The sequence below is a fragment of the Megalops cyprinoides genome, chromosome 3, assembly GCF_013368585.1.
Source record: "Megalops cyprinoides isolate fMegCyp1 chromosome 3, fMegCyp1.pri, whole genome shotgun sequence".
Classification (NCBI taxonomy): domain Eukaryota; kingdom Metazoa; phylum Chordata; class Actinopteri; order Elopiformes; family Megalopidae; genus Megalops; species Megalops cyprinoides.
In genome coordinates, this window is record NC_050585.1 from 25657169 (window position 1) to 25671675 (window position 14507).

Below are 14507 nucleotides of genomic sequence, written 5' to 3' on the forward strand. Positions count from 1 at the left end.
GCTAGCCAGGCAAATAAACAGAAGAAGAACTCTTCTGACTTTACTTAAAGTTAGAAATTACACAGCTAACTGTATGTGTGGAGAAGAGCCGACAAGCCCTGGCTAACAATATCTGGCTACCAGAACATTCCCTGAAAGTTGGGGAAAATGCTCCCCAGTACGTTAATTGTCTTAGTTTTATGGCTGCTCCATGAATTTCAGTTTCAGGGTCTGAAGAACGTTTCTGGAATGTTCATGGTGTTCTAAAATCAGTTTTATTGTTGAAATGTTTTCATGAATCCTTCAAGAACATTGAGTCGCAATGTTTTCTGAAGACAATTTGTCTTGTCCTCTCCAAGAGAAAGTAAGTTAACATCAAACTCACAAACAGAAGGATGTTTTAAGAAACATGTGATAAACAAAAGTGACAGGGATAGCATGATGTGATAATGTGCAAAATAACAATTTTAAATACCTTGTCCAAGGGAACAGCTGTAGTGCCCCAGTGGGGAACCAGTAACCTTTTGGTTATGAGCCCTACTCCTTATCAATATGATATACTGCAACCCCAGTTAGATCTGTAATATTACCATCACAACATCAAAATATTTTTTTGTAAAATAAATTTTCTGATTGGAAATAAACAGCATCATAGACTAGATAAATCAATAGCATTGCATACCAGAACAGTGACTTTAATATAACAAATTGTATGATTGTTAATCAACAAGGAACTCTAGAGAAATCTTTTTTTATTGTTGTTCAACATCTATAGGTTAACTTGAACACAGCACATCGGAACTAACAAAGAAATCCAATCCATTTGGACTTAAAGTGAATACCATGGAGAAGCTGGGAGAACAGACTTGGAACAGGCTTTTTCATCTGAGGGGGTTTTTGAACAAGACTGAGGCTGAACAATTCGTTATTTGAGAGGAGGGTGAGCAGTATGGACTGGGTTGTGTCATCTTCCAACATTGAGTGGGAGCCACACCACAGCAGGAGGGGTGGTTATGTCAGCCAAAGTCTCCTTGTCACTCCACTCTTGGCACCCTTTGACTTATTTGGGCACCAATGTGTTGCTCAGATGCTGTTAGAGAGATGCACCCAACAGCTAGTCCCTGCGGCCTGGTGCACTGTGGGACTTGTAGTGTGAAAGACAGTCACAGTTGGCATGTATGTATATTGGCATATTGCACTTGTTACATTGCGAGCAATTGCAGAGGCTTGCTATGAGATGAGCCTAATGTACAATTGGTGATAACAGAAAGTTGGGTGAATATACAAAAACGAAAAGGAAAAAAAGAAATTGGACATTCCACAGTCTTCAATGTTTGAGATTCTAAAAGACGCTTGCAAGAAAATGAAAATTAATGTCAACTGAGGAATATGAATCCAAATTGGAAACACCTTATGGACATACTCAAAATGAATGGCACATTATTCTTTTATTTTTGAATTTAGACAAGGACCTTGAAACTGCCATGGAATTGTAGAAACAGTGTTACATTTTTGTTCCATGTTTGAAGTATGTAGCACATTTCTCAATGAAGTAAATTTCTCATTTAAGTATAAGTAAAAAAAATACATAAACATAATTTCCGTCCATGCATTTGAAACTCTGCTTTTAAGAATCAAGAGCCTAAAAGAACCAAATCCTCCACATGATTGAGATGTGGGGACAATCTGCCTGAGATCATAAATGCTAAAGTAAGAATACAGTGTGCAGTACACAAACAAACAAATCTTTCTGAATGAATCTTTGTGTTGGAGTGTATGTATCTGTCCAGTTGTCTAAAAGATTTGTTCATTTGACTCACCATTCAGGCAACCCCCCAGATGTACTACAGTATGTAAACCTGTAGAAGACTGCAAAACCAAAAATGACCATGGGTGGAAGAAACATTGGGGCATGGTGCTATCAAGGTACTGAACTAGTTGCTGAATATAAGTGCCCTCAACCACTGAGTGAATCAGTACCCAGTACAATGATTCTTTCATTGCGTACAGTTTATTTGTTCAACCAGTTCTTGTAGTCTGTGACAGTGTGGGTTTGATGCAGTTCGCCAGCTTGCTACTGATTAATTTAGTTCCTCCTGTTTATTTAGTTTGTTCAGTTCTTTCCATACATGACTGTTAATCTGATACTGTTTGCTCAGTGCATTTCCTTATCTGACCAGCAGGTGACTCCATGATACATTAAAAATGCTGTAAATCTTAGATTCCAACATTAAATAAAAACTAGCACATTTTTATCTAATCACTAATGAAGCAAGTTGCTAATTTTACGTAATTGTCACTCAACTACCTTATTTATTTATTTATTTTTTTAGCTATGTCATTATTAAATTATTAAACTAGCTGAAGACATTTTACCAGTTTACCAGTCGTTTCTTGGCTGAATAAATCACTGAGTTGTTGAAACAGGTCTTCCTGCTGATTTGAATGAAACAATTTGGTGGAGCAAAAAACGTCATAATTCCCAGCACAGAGTGCCAGCACATTTTAACCAAAGTATTTGCTTTAGTCCTTTCACAATTTATATGTTTTGTGATTGATGAGTTTGGGATAAAATTGGGGGCAAGTTTCAATTCACAGTTGATGGGGCAATAAGCTGATGCAGTAAACTGTGGTAGACGTTTTTGAACTTGGCAGCAGCGACTTGGTTACTGAATTAAAGACACGTCGCTTTTAGTAAAACAAGCAAGAGAAAAGGTTGTAGCTTTTCTGACTTTTACAGCTCGATCGGTTTAGTTTCCCACTTGCATCGTTTTTCACGTTTTTCTCAGACACCGCCATGAGAACTTGTGATCTCTTTTCTGAAGACTTTGCTAAAAGCTTATGTCATACTGAAATTGGATGTACAAATCCAAGTGTGTGTTTTCTTTACTTATGTCTTTTTAAACCCTCTGTCATTTAAACTCTCATTAAGTTTTATTTCCTGCTGTTTAGACTAAACCCTGGGAGTATCCAATATAACTCCACTTTCATATGTTGAACTTAGCCACATGGAGGTAAACTGTGGGGAAATTGGAAATTGTATACAGACCTCTTATCAGTCCTGCCCTTGATTTATTTGAATGTAACTGAAAGATTTTGTTTGAATGCATAGATTGGTTATCACATCCCTTCTCCCTCTGCCTGTCTTCCTCCACAAAGCATATACTGTATCTTTAAATCACATTATATATACTTAACTTTGAAACGCTGCAGTTTCTGCATCCTCTAAGCCTGTAGAAAGCCACAAAATAACACGGTTTTTGCCTTACCAGATTTCACAAGATCTATCTTACACCACAGCTTTAGATTTAATATGAATTAAATTACATTTTGGAACTCTACATTTTTTTAACACTGATGGAACAACTGCATAAATCCTCTCATGGAGAACATGGCTCCCTGTCTCTCCCATCTGTTTATGTTAATGCTCACACTCTCAGTATCATAGTCACACAGTCCTGTTACTCACATTCAGAATGCAGTCTCAGTTTTGACATCATTTTGGGTACAGGTGGATTTTACAGTGTTCCCATAGTCAATAAACCTTTTTTACCATCTATGTATTTTGGACTCATGGTGTAGAAATGGGTACAACAAAAGTTTGCATCTTTGCTCATGTGTCAGCATACTCTGTTTCTCTTTCCTCTGAAGTCTGAAACCTCAGCCTAACCGCTCCCCTCAAAACATTTGCATTAACATGCACATACAATACAAACGCACACATGCATCGGTAAGAGAAATTGTAGTATTTCTTGTGAGCTGTTTCACCTGGCTGCTATCTTTGAATGTCTTCAGCTCAAAATTTAGTTGGATACATAGTGATTGATGTGGCCTGACCATGGTCTTGCAGAAACAAGCATGTTCATGGCACACTGTCAGATGGCAAAGGCAGAAGTAGCCTGACACAATGGTAAGTGTTAGTATTTCCTTATGCAATATAAATTTCCATAAACAAATGTTTCTCATACTTTGGTCCAAAAAGAACATCAAAGCAAGTATTGAAGATGTCCAGCCAGATGTTGACTATGTGGGAGTAGGAGGGGCTCACCACACCACATAGGCAGAGAACATGATCTATCTGATATCTCTCCAGAGCCAAGAGCACCTGAAGATGCTCTAATAATGTAATGGAGATGCAGTCTATGTTTTAGGAGGTATACGCTTGGGTTGTCCAGCTGTATCCAAGTGCTGCTAATGGAAAGAAGTCATATATTTGGAAATTAAAGACACACTGGCCTTAATTTATCTTTTGGAAGACAGAGATAACAGGAAGCTTCAATGGTGTCCTGGCCCCAGTGAGTACAGTACAACAAATTAAATCTATGATTGGTGGGGGCAGTTTAATGTAACCCTGGAGCATCTACCATGACAGTCAGCTGGTACAAAAAGCAAGCGTCATAACAATCCAGATAGATCCTGTGCATTTCTGTCTCTGATTTATTATGATATTATGTGAAGGCAACTACAGAGCCCGTTGTGTCATGGTGTTTTGAAAAAATGGGCAGTCTGGATGGTGGAGAGAAGGGAGATTATGCTTTCATGAAGCCATCAGCACATCTCGAAGGCATTTACAAGCATTTTAATTCCAAAATAATTATCTGTAGCACGTCACGAAGAACAGCATGCCACTTAAAATGTTATGGTTCGCAGCCAAACCCATGTCATACATAAACCACTAAAAGGTCAACAGTCACAAGCAGTTGTTTTGTGTTTTAGTATTTTTAACAAAGTCTTTCCGTCTTCATTCCAGTCAGAACCTGATTCTCAATTCTGCGGTTTGGTTAATGTCTCCAGACATGCTCATGCTTTGTGCGACCTATTTACACCACAAAATCTCCAACTGTTTCACAGCTGAAAGACAAGACCACATGTGTTGAAGGAATGCATTTGGAATTAAGGATTAATTTCCTAATTAAGTAGAATCATGCAGGGTATTTTTATTTTTGTCTATGCATCATACTACTCCAGCTTTTAAAAAGGAATTTGTGAAGTCCAAATTTGTTTTGTTTTGTTTTATTCAGATTAAACTTAGGTATTACATAATATGGTATTAGCTTTGTCTCTTAATGTGTCAAATTTGATATTTACCACAACATGAATACCAGCTTGTATCTACAAAAACATTCAAACAAACCTTTTATCTGGAATCAGTTGCATTGACTGTAACACTAACAACCTTTGTATTATGTGAAAACTGTCTTTAATCGCATGGCCTTCCCTCAGTTTTTGCTGTATATTTCACGTTGTAAAGTAAGCAGTAAGTGCTGTAGGTCTTGTGCAATGCATCTTGTGATTAATCTCTCCACATTTGTCTGTGGTCACCACTTCTCTGAAATGCTGATTAGTCACTAGCTTTCTTTTCTCTCTTGCCCTGGCTGTTTTCCGCTTACCGCCGTTTGCTTTTAAAAACAGTTAGGTAGTCCTCTGGAATTGTTGAGTGTGTAGTAGTCCTAGCGCAATGCTAGGAAAGGCTTAAGTGGCAGATGGCTCGCAAAAGTCCCTCCACAGCACTTTTTGGCCGAGGCTCATCTACTCACTCGTTCCTCTGTTTATAAAACATCCCAGTCATGTGCTCGCTGTGCAAGTGCATTGTGTTTTAATTAGTGGGAGGGGGCATTTCTCTCTCTCTCTTTCTCTCTCTCTCTCTCTCTCTTTCTCTCTCTCTCTCTCTCTCTCTCTCTCTCTCTCTCTCTCTCTCTCTCTCTCTCTCTCTCTCTCTCTCTCTCTCTCTCTCCCCTTCCTCTCTCTCTTTTCTGTCAGTGTGATCAATGGCTTGACTTCCTCCTTTAGCACGGCCGTGCGCTGGAACACAGAAATTGACTGGTGCTACTCAGTTTCCCAGCAGTAGCATTAGAAACAATCTAGCACGCACGCTGGATTCTCGCTGCTCCGGCACCCGGCCGACAAGATGAGTGCAGGAGATGTGGTCTGCACCGGCTGGCTCATCAAATCTCCCCCTGAGAAGAAATTAAAGAGATATGTGAGTACTGAAACGGGAAAGGGAGGTTTGGGGGGTGGGTGGCGGGGAGTTGGAAATATGTAATGTGTCATTGTGATGCATTCTGGCCAGGATGTAGTAGTAGTAGTTCCTGCACCAAATGATGTGTTCACTGTTCAGAGCTATCAACACTACAACCGTGCTCTGCTGTCCAGAGCATAATCGGTTTCTTTTGAAGCTTGCAGGGGAATGCTGAAATACATACCTCTGTTGCATTTACTGTTTCATTTTTTTTTGAGTAAATGGTGTAGTGACCTGCTTGATGTCTCTCCTCTGATTCGTGGCAGCCTGGGACATTGAAGGGACATTGTGTCAAGTGCACTCTGAACGTGGTGGTTTTTCATTATCAAAGCAGAATATAAAGGAATATATTTTTCCTTTCACAGCAGATGATTTGTACTCTATATATTCAGACAGGTCTGATGTATTTTATAGTTACAAATTCATATACAGGGAAAATAAACAGCTGTGTAAGCTTAGTGTGATCGTACTACAAGTTCCACTGCACGTTTATCATTGTTATTCCATTCTACTAAGCGTTGGGTGACATTGGGTAGAAATCACAGGGTGGACACACACACAATAAGATACACACAATATGTTTATGTGCTGTGTTAAAGGAGGGAAGGGGCCCTGTGTGCTGCGATGTGTGCGGTTACTGTCAGCCTGTTATTCTGTGAAATTTGGGTGTGTGTTGCAAAACATAGGAAGCACTATCACAGCCAGGCTGTTGAGAAATGACCCTACAGGCAGAAACGATCAGACACGGTGATGAGTGTTAGTATTTCCTCTGAACAGCAGAGTAGTAAAAGGAAGGCCAGTTCTCAAAGGGGGGGTAGGCATTGATTTGCTGTTAAGAGGACAGTATTTTTTGATGGAACACGGGTCACAGGGTGGAGGTTGGGTGGATTTGCAAAAGGTTTTGCAGTGCAAGAGGATACAGGCTCTTGTCAGGAAAAAAATGTGCCAGAGTTAAGGCTTGAGGCACCCCCTCCCACAAGGAAACGCTGGTCAGCTGCGAGGAGAAGGCACACCCATGGGTCAAAGTCACAGACTCTGCCGGCATTCCCAGGTCACTGGGACATACAGCTACCAATGACACATTTGAAGTTTCTGGCCTGCGTTGAATGTGCACTGTTGAAAATGCATGTACACAGGCCTTAGACCTTATTGTATCTTTTATCAGGATCACTCTCGAATGGAAACACTGCCAAACTTCACAATAATGTAAAGCACAAGCACGTTGAAGTACCAAATAGGAACTATAATAATAATAATAATAATAATTTTATAAAATTCACTTTTATGCATATAATTGCATGCCTTAGAATGTACAACAGAAAATTAAACAAACAATTAAATTTCAATAATTTTTTTTTTGCAGTTTATTCTACACTTTCACATCTATTTAAAAATCTGTGTTACCTGTATTAGTGTACGTAATGATATACCTATGTTTAAAAATCTACTTGTCACAGCTTGGGTTTCACTTCTGTCAGATGTGCAGCTGGTGTCTGAAGAACGGTTTGTACTCTTGATGAGCTAGGACAAGGAGGTTTGTAAAACCTGTTATGATTTAGATATTTGGGAAGCTTTCAAAAACAGCAGCCCAAAATCACTGTGGTCAATCCAGGCTGAGTGTTGGAGTGACCTTAGTGACTAAAGACTGAACTCACAGTTTTCTCAGAAATCCCATGGGCATTAGAGTTTGCAGGTGCTACAAGTACTCTGTAATATATAAACATTAAATTGAATTAGAAAATAATCAAAAAAACATCCTGTGCTGCTTGATTTGCAATTGCTTCCTTAGGATGTTACCTGTCTGTTATCAAAATGCTGACATGATAATTGACCTGTAAGCATTTTTATTTTCACTTTAACACATATCCTAAAATTCTTCTGATACCATTTATTTTTCATTTACATTGATCAATTAAGAGCATTTTAAAACATTCCCTGGCTTCTGTTTTTGATTGTCTGACCTGTAGATGATTGCATGATCTATCAGCTATGTGATTTCAGCTATGAAATTGCAGGGATGATGTCTAGAGAAAGGAAGTTGCCCAGCCACCTTTGGAAGTATATTGATCATTAGAAAATGAATGAGCATGTCTTGTTTGTGAGCATTGCTAGCTAGCTATACTGTCAAAGACTCTATAAGGTCATGTTACATTAACAAGTGTTTCCCTTTGATTTTTGCATTTATTTACTGTTATCATGTATTGTTTTAAAATTACCAGAAAAACATTTTTCAGCTTTATTGGTTGTTACCTCTAATATATCAATTCAATGGTATGGACCATTTGAACCAGAAATGATCTCATTGATAGACACAAAATCACAATTAATCACTACTGTTTCAAAATGACTCCTGCTACATGTTTACAGGCTCAGTGACCTGCAGTTATCTGAAACAGAGACACATTCTTAGTAAAAGAATCTGCATTCTTCATGAAATAATTCACAGAGTCCTCATAATGAGTCATGGTTGTGCCTGCTACATGGTCATGTTAGTTATAGGTTCTGAAGAAAGCGTGCATTAATCAGACTGGAACGTTACTCCTCTTCAGTTCTCAGCTACATTGCAAAATTGTATGGGCCTCTAATGTTATTATCAGTCTAGACTACTGTACTGTCTACAAGTATGTATAAAGTAAATGAAGTAGTTATATTAGGGTGTTGTTAAAGTTGGTTGACCTCTAAAATGATGATCATTTTTATAATACTGGAATTTTTACTAACTTGAATGAGAAAGAATATGAAAATGTGAGACATGTAATATTGAGATTACACTTTGCAATGCCTGTATACTGTATTTGGCCTCTATGTTTTTGTACAACTGTATTCCCACAGCTTTGAGTCCCTGCTTCAACCTCACCTTCCCCATCAGTTCAAGTTCAATAGCTCAATTTGAGAACCAGCAATTTTAGACAAGTTTATCATGTTTTTTTTTGGCATTTAGCAGACGCTCTTATCCAGAGCTACTTACAATGTTATCCATATACATCTGGATATTTTACTGAGGCAATTGCGGGTTAAGTACCTTGCCCAAGGGTACAGCAGCGGTGCCCCAGTGGGGAATCAAGCCAGCGACCTTTCGGTCACAAGTCCTGCTCCTTATGCACTATGCTACACTGCCGCTTGTCATGTCACACCACATGTGCACTTGTGCATGTGTGTATGTTCATGTTTCCCCTGATATCACTGATATTAAGCCACCATGTAATAGCAACTCATCATTTTCTAAGATGTCTCTTTTCCCTTGAAACAACATTTCTAAGTATACGAGCTTTGCGGATGTGGAAAGTTTTCCAGTGATAACCCTAAAGCAGTTTTTTTTGCTGATGTTACAAATGCTTTTTTATCTGCCTCTGCCATCTGACATTTTCTATTAAGACACGGTGTAAGACCCATTCAAAGGACCTCAAAAAAGGACATCTGTAGTATGTTATACAAACAGTATAACGATCTTGTAGGGGATGGTGATTTCACCACTTCAGTTTAGCATGCAGGAAGAGCCTATACATAGTCTCCCCTCTTAGAGACCTTACTCATTTGGTGTGTCAGGCTGAGTGTCTCCCACTGGTTTGTCTCTCATTGGCTGTTGAAAGCTGTAAAATTGCAAATGTTTTCTGTCCCATTAGAGGTAGGCCCTAATACCACATTGGCTTCAGAAACAATGACTCAGGGGAGCCTCTGTCTTCCAGACAGCATGCAAATGTTTCTCGGAATTGGTAGTGACTGCAATGCAAATACAAACAGCTCACATCTCCCAGTCACCTCTGAGCTGTATTTTTTTTCTTCACAAAAAGGGTGCTGATATAACACCAATGTCTACTTTCACGCAATATTCCTGTATTTATACGAGTCCTATACACCTACAGTACAATGAAAGACTCACAATGAAAGTCACCTCAACCAAGCCTCCAAGAAATAGGAAAGGCCATTCCTTTAAATAAATATCATCCTAATATTCAAAAAATGTCATAAAATTGCTGGCCTGTATAAAACGCTTATCCCAGTCAGGCTGTTTTAGTTATCATCCTTGTATTCTTAAAATAGTAAGGAGGTGAGTTTCGTTTCACCAGGAGAAGTCACTGACTCACACCAGAGCGGTTCTCAGTTTTTTTTGGCCAAATGTTGATGTTTTATAAATGCTAAGGTGTGCATAGATTTGTATTCATTTGTTTTTTTGTTTGGAACATTGATATCTTTTCTTAATTGCGGTGAATATGTATTACTGCTAATTATCATATACTGGTATTCGAAGACATATTTTTATCTTCTGCTTCACTGATGTTTGTTGCCATTATAGTATTTATAGATATTTAAGTACTGGAAATACCCCATAACATAAATTTTCTTCTCATTCCCCTCTAAAACTATAACATTTCTTATATAACTGAAAATATACTAATATTTTAATGTGCTCACATTGTAGAACTGATTCACTCTATCTTATGGTAATTCATAAAATTGTATTATGCTAGTCTTGTCTTCATGCTTGCTGTAAATGCTTGTCCATACCAGGTCAGCTCAATATATCGTTTCATGGGGGGGGGGGGGGGATTCAACTGCTCTAAATATAATAGTATATAATAGAAAATATAATAATGACAATATAACAGTTACAACCGAGTGAGTTGCATGAAGGGGAATGAACATAATATTCTGTATTATAACACAGAAAAAAATGTTTTTTAATATTATTTAATATCATCTATAAATTGTAACTGTAAAGCTATCTATGTTGAAAGATTTACTACTGTATTATATAAGCTAACAACAATGTTTGCTTTAGTTTTGTACACTGTTGGTTGTAAAGCCTGTATTTACTATGAATCCATGCAAACTGAGGGTAAAACAAGACAAGGTAGTCCGTTTTTTTCTGTTGGTTTCAAAAAATCCCTTTTTGTTAGCTCTTCACAACAATTCACAAGTGAATTTTATGTATAATTTATGCATTAATTTCCAGTTTCCATGCTACAAACAAACAATTGCTTAAACAATGCTTACTGTGTAGTATTCTTCACAAGCATGTTCAAAGTTCAAAATTTTATTTGTCACATACCAAGGTACAATGTACAGTAAGCAGTGAAATTATGGTTTTTGCCTTGGTATTGGAGAATACAGGCAGACTGACAGACAGTCACTATTGTGTATAAGTGTGTGTGTGGTAGTATTCCCTATTTAGTGGACATTATTTTGTTTTCAGAACAACAACCATTTTTGCAACATATAACTATATTGGGTATATTTCCAGTCAAGAGTTATAATGCTACATAACTTATTAACCCATCTTGAAAACAGAATTTGGAAATCAATGTCAAACCTTGCAACTGATTGAAAATAATTAGTCTGTTTCACAAAAAGCTTTTTTTTAGCTGTTTTATATTTCATAGCTCATGTTGCTCATCCTTTTTCATGCCAGTGCAGTCTTTGAAGGGGATTAATAATACATGTGTACACCTGGATGCTAAATTTATGCACTAAAGATAGAAGCACACAGCATTCTGGTGTCCATTCAGTGTAAGACTTACCAAGACCTTCCAAAAAGCTCTACAATGTGAGTGATGGTATGTATGTCAACTGTATATCTTAGCTCACATAAGTCAGATTTGTCAGTTATTATGCTGCATGAAATTAGCATAAAAGAAGAAGTGCAGCTTAAATGAGCAAGCAAATGATTCCAAGGATGGATCTCTCTCCCCCCTCTCTGCCTGTGTGTGTGTGTGTGTGATTTGAGCAGGAGATGAATATGATTGAATCATGAAGAAATAAAAGTAATGCAAAGTGCTGTCTTTGAACCCATCAAAGTGTGGCCTTTATGAAACACATTTTGTCAGAAGTTGTACCGGGGCAGCAGGAGACTAAAAATAATGTTAGAACAATGTTGCGGTTAACACGTTAAAGAGTGAAACAGAAACCACCCACATTTAACCACTTCAGCCATAGCTCTCATAGCTCTCCTTTTACTTGTACATTTGTCATGCATGTTAACTGCTAGTAAAGTGGGAGTAGGGTTTATTACATTAAGAAATGCAAATCAACACACACATACGCACACAAATGTTGGGTGTATGACATCAGGGCATCAGGGAGGAATTACTCTTACTCAGTTTAGTCACTCAAATTAAGTTTTTCTCTGCTGTAAAGAAAGATTGGCTGACAGTATGGTTGCCACCATAGATTTATGATGATCAGTGAAGGAGTGCTGGACTCTATGTTGGTAGGGGGTTGGACTAATGGTGAAGAGTGCAATATAAAGGAAGAGTAAGCAGCATAGTATTCACTCCGGTCATTTGAGGTGGATATTAATGATTTTGATGAATTGCTTTGATGAGCTCAAAGCTTGATATGATAAAAAGTAGCATAAGGGAGATAAGAAATTAATTAATTGCAAAAACAGGCATGAGTATGAATCAAGGTCACGTTTGATAAATATATCAAGATGGATATGTGTGCCTTTTGTAACGCTGATCCCTGATTTTTTGTGTCCTATCTGAGTACACACAGAGCAACACAGGCTAAATACAGAGTAACTCAGAGTAAGTGCAGAGGAACAAAGAGTGAGGACAGAATTCACCTGTAATAAACAGTAAATACAGAGCATGACAGAGTAGATGCAGAGCCAGACAGAATATACTCAAAGTGACATAAAGTACACCCAGAAGGACAGAATCCACACAAGGTGGCAGAGAGGAAGCCACCATGTTGTTCCTTCTGGCAGGCCTTTTCCTCATTGTATACAAAAATTTGGTCACCATTATTGACATTTTCACCTCATGAACTTTGACAAGAGATTGTTGCCAAAACAGTGGGTTAGATATGAGAAGAATTGTAAGGTTATTCTTAAGGGCATGAGCCAGAACATTGAACCACATCTTCTGTCAAAAGTTAACTATACTTTACAGCATGGAAATAGATTTAATGGTCATTGTTACATCATCTTTAACATTATACTTAACTTGTTTCTAGTACTCAGTACATATACATGCACACAGTTGCATACACTGACATAAATGGGGAAGGCCTGTGTTTTTGTGCTTTCTCAGACATTGCACAATAATCCAAGAGCGTGACTGCTGACACTAATGCACAACAATCTGATCATGGAGATTTCGTAAGATTTCGTGAGTTCATGTCAAGTTACAAATTAAAAAGGTATAAGTAATGTAATTCACCAAGGTATGTGTAATGCCTTACACTTGTATAAATCATTGTTGCGTTTAAGTTAACTGTAATATATTGAAGCCTTTTATTAGACACTTGCTCTTTTGTCTGGCATGATGAATGTCTGTAAGACCAAACTCTTAGATATTGTAACATAAAGGAGGACAATGAAGCGTGCAAAAAGCAGTGTGCATAAACTGTCTATCTATCCATTTTCTCTCATGCATCTGCTGATGATTTTTGTGCACATGTCAATTTGTGAATGCATATATTGTAAAAACTAAAGAAAAACTGCTTTACATTATGAGAAAAAGTAGCCGTACAACTGTGTACAGTATACAGAAGATAACGATTTGTGCAATTTTGCAATGTTTTATGGTCATAAATAGGCTAAGACAAGCCTGAATAAATGTGGATTTTGTAACTTTCATGAAAAGCAATTTATTTGTGAAACAGGTTTTTGTTTCAGACACAAGCTGTGCTATGTTGAGTGAAACTTCCTCTTTTTTACTCTTCTGGGAAATGATATGGTTAGTTCCCCACAATAGCCTTACCAAAAGCCAGAGAAAGGTCTCTGTGAATACCTGATGTACAGGGAGGTAATGCTGTCAGTTTTGCCAGTGAACACATCCAAAACAAAAATCTGTTTTGCATATTAAATAAGAAGAACTGCTTATATAAACATGATATTGGTTTGCATGCTAGATGGAGCATGCAAATAATCTCAGGGAGCAGGTAATAAAAATAGTGATACATTCTGATAAAATGAATACATAATATACTCACACTCTTGTCTTAGCTTTTGTTACATATTAAACTGGTACGCAGCTTGAAATTCAGTGTCATATTGGAGCAGGAATAAGGTAAGGCAGATCTAGAGAGAGCTTGTTTTAGGTAAGGTGGCTTTGCTGTTGTTTTCATTTTGGTCTGAACAAGAGTTAGGCGTCAGTTAAGTGCAAGCCTCGTTAGCTGACCTTTTCTAGTCCTCTACTTGTCAAATGAAAGCCAAGGGGACTGTTTGAAAAGAACAAAGCCACTGTAGAAAAGCCCTAGGTGTATGTTACGTCATTTCCCAGCTCCACACACCCATCTTGCCTCCACACCTTGACACCAGCCAAACAGATGCCTCTGGCTGTGCACCTGGTACACTGCCGACATAAACTGACCTAAAATGGGAAGCACGCTTTAAACCGTGGTGGGGCACAGAATCTGAACATACCTCAATATGACATAGCAGCTACAGAGTGTGTTGGAAGTGTGATGTGAATAGTAACAGATAGCCTGTTCCAAAATATGCATGAAGTGATCTTTGTCTGTTCATGAAGAATTATAAACTGAGATCTCTTTTTCACTAATC

General features: G+C 37.9%; 1 protein-coding gene across 1 annotated transcript in view; it reads left to right on the forward strand.

Moving 5' to 3' along the window:
- Positions 1-5749: 5749 nt before the first annotated feature.
- Positions 5750-14507, forward strand: part of gab3 (GRB2 associated binding protein 3) — a 37186-nt gene continuing 28428 nt past the window's right edge. The window contains 1 exon segment of the mRNA XM_036525317.1: positions 5750-5959. Within this exon segment, the coding sequence (XP_036381210.1) occupies positions 5888-5959 (72 nt within the window). The 5' untranslated portion in view covers positions 5750-5887.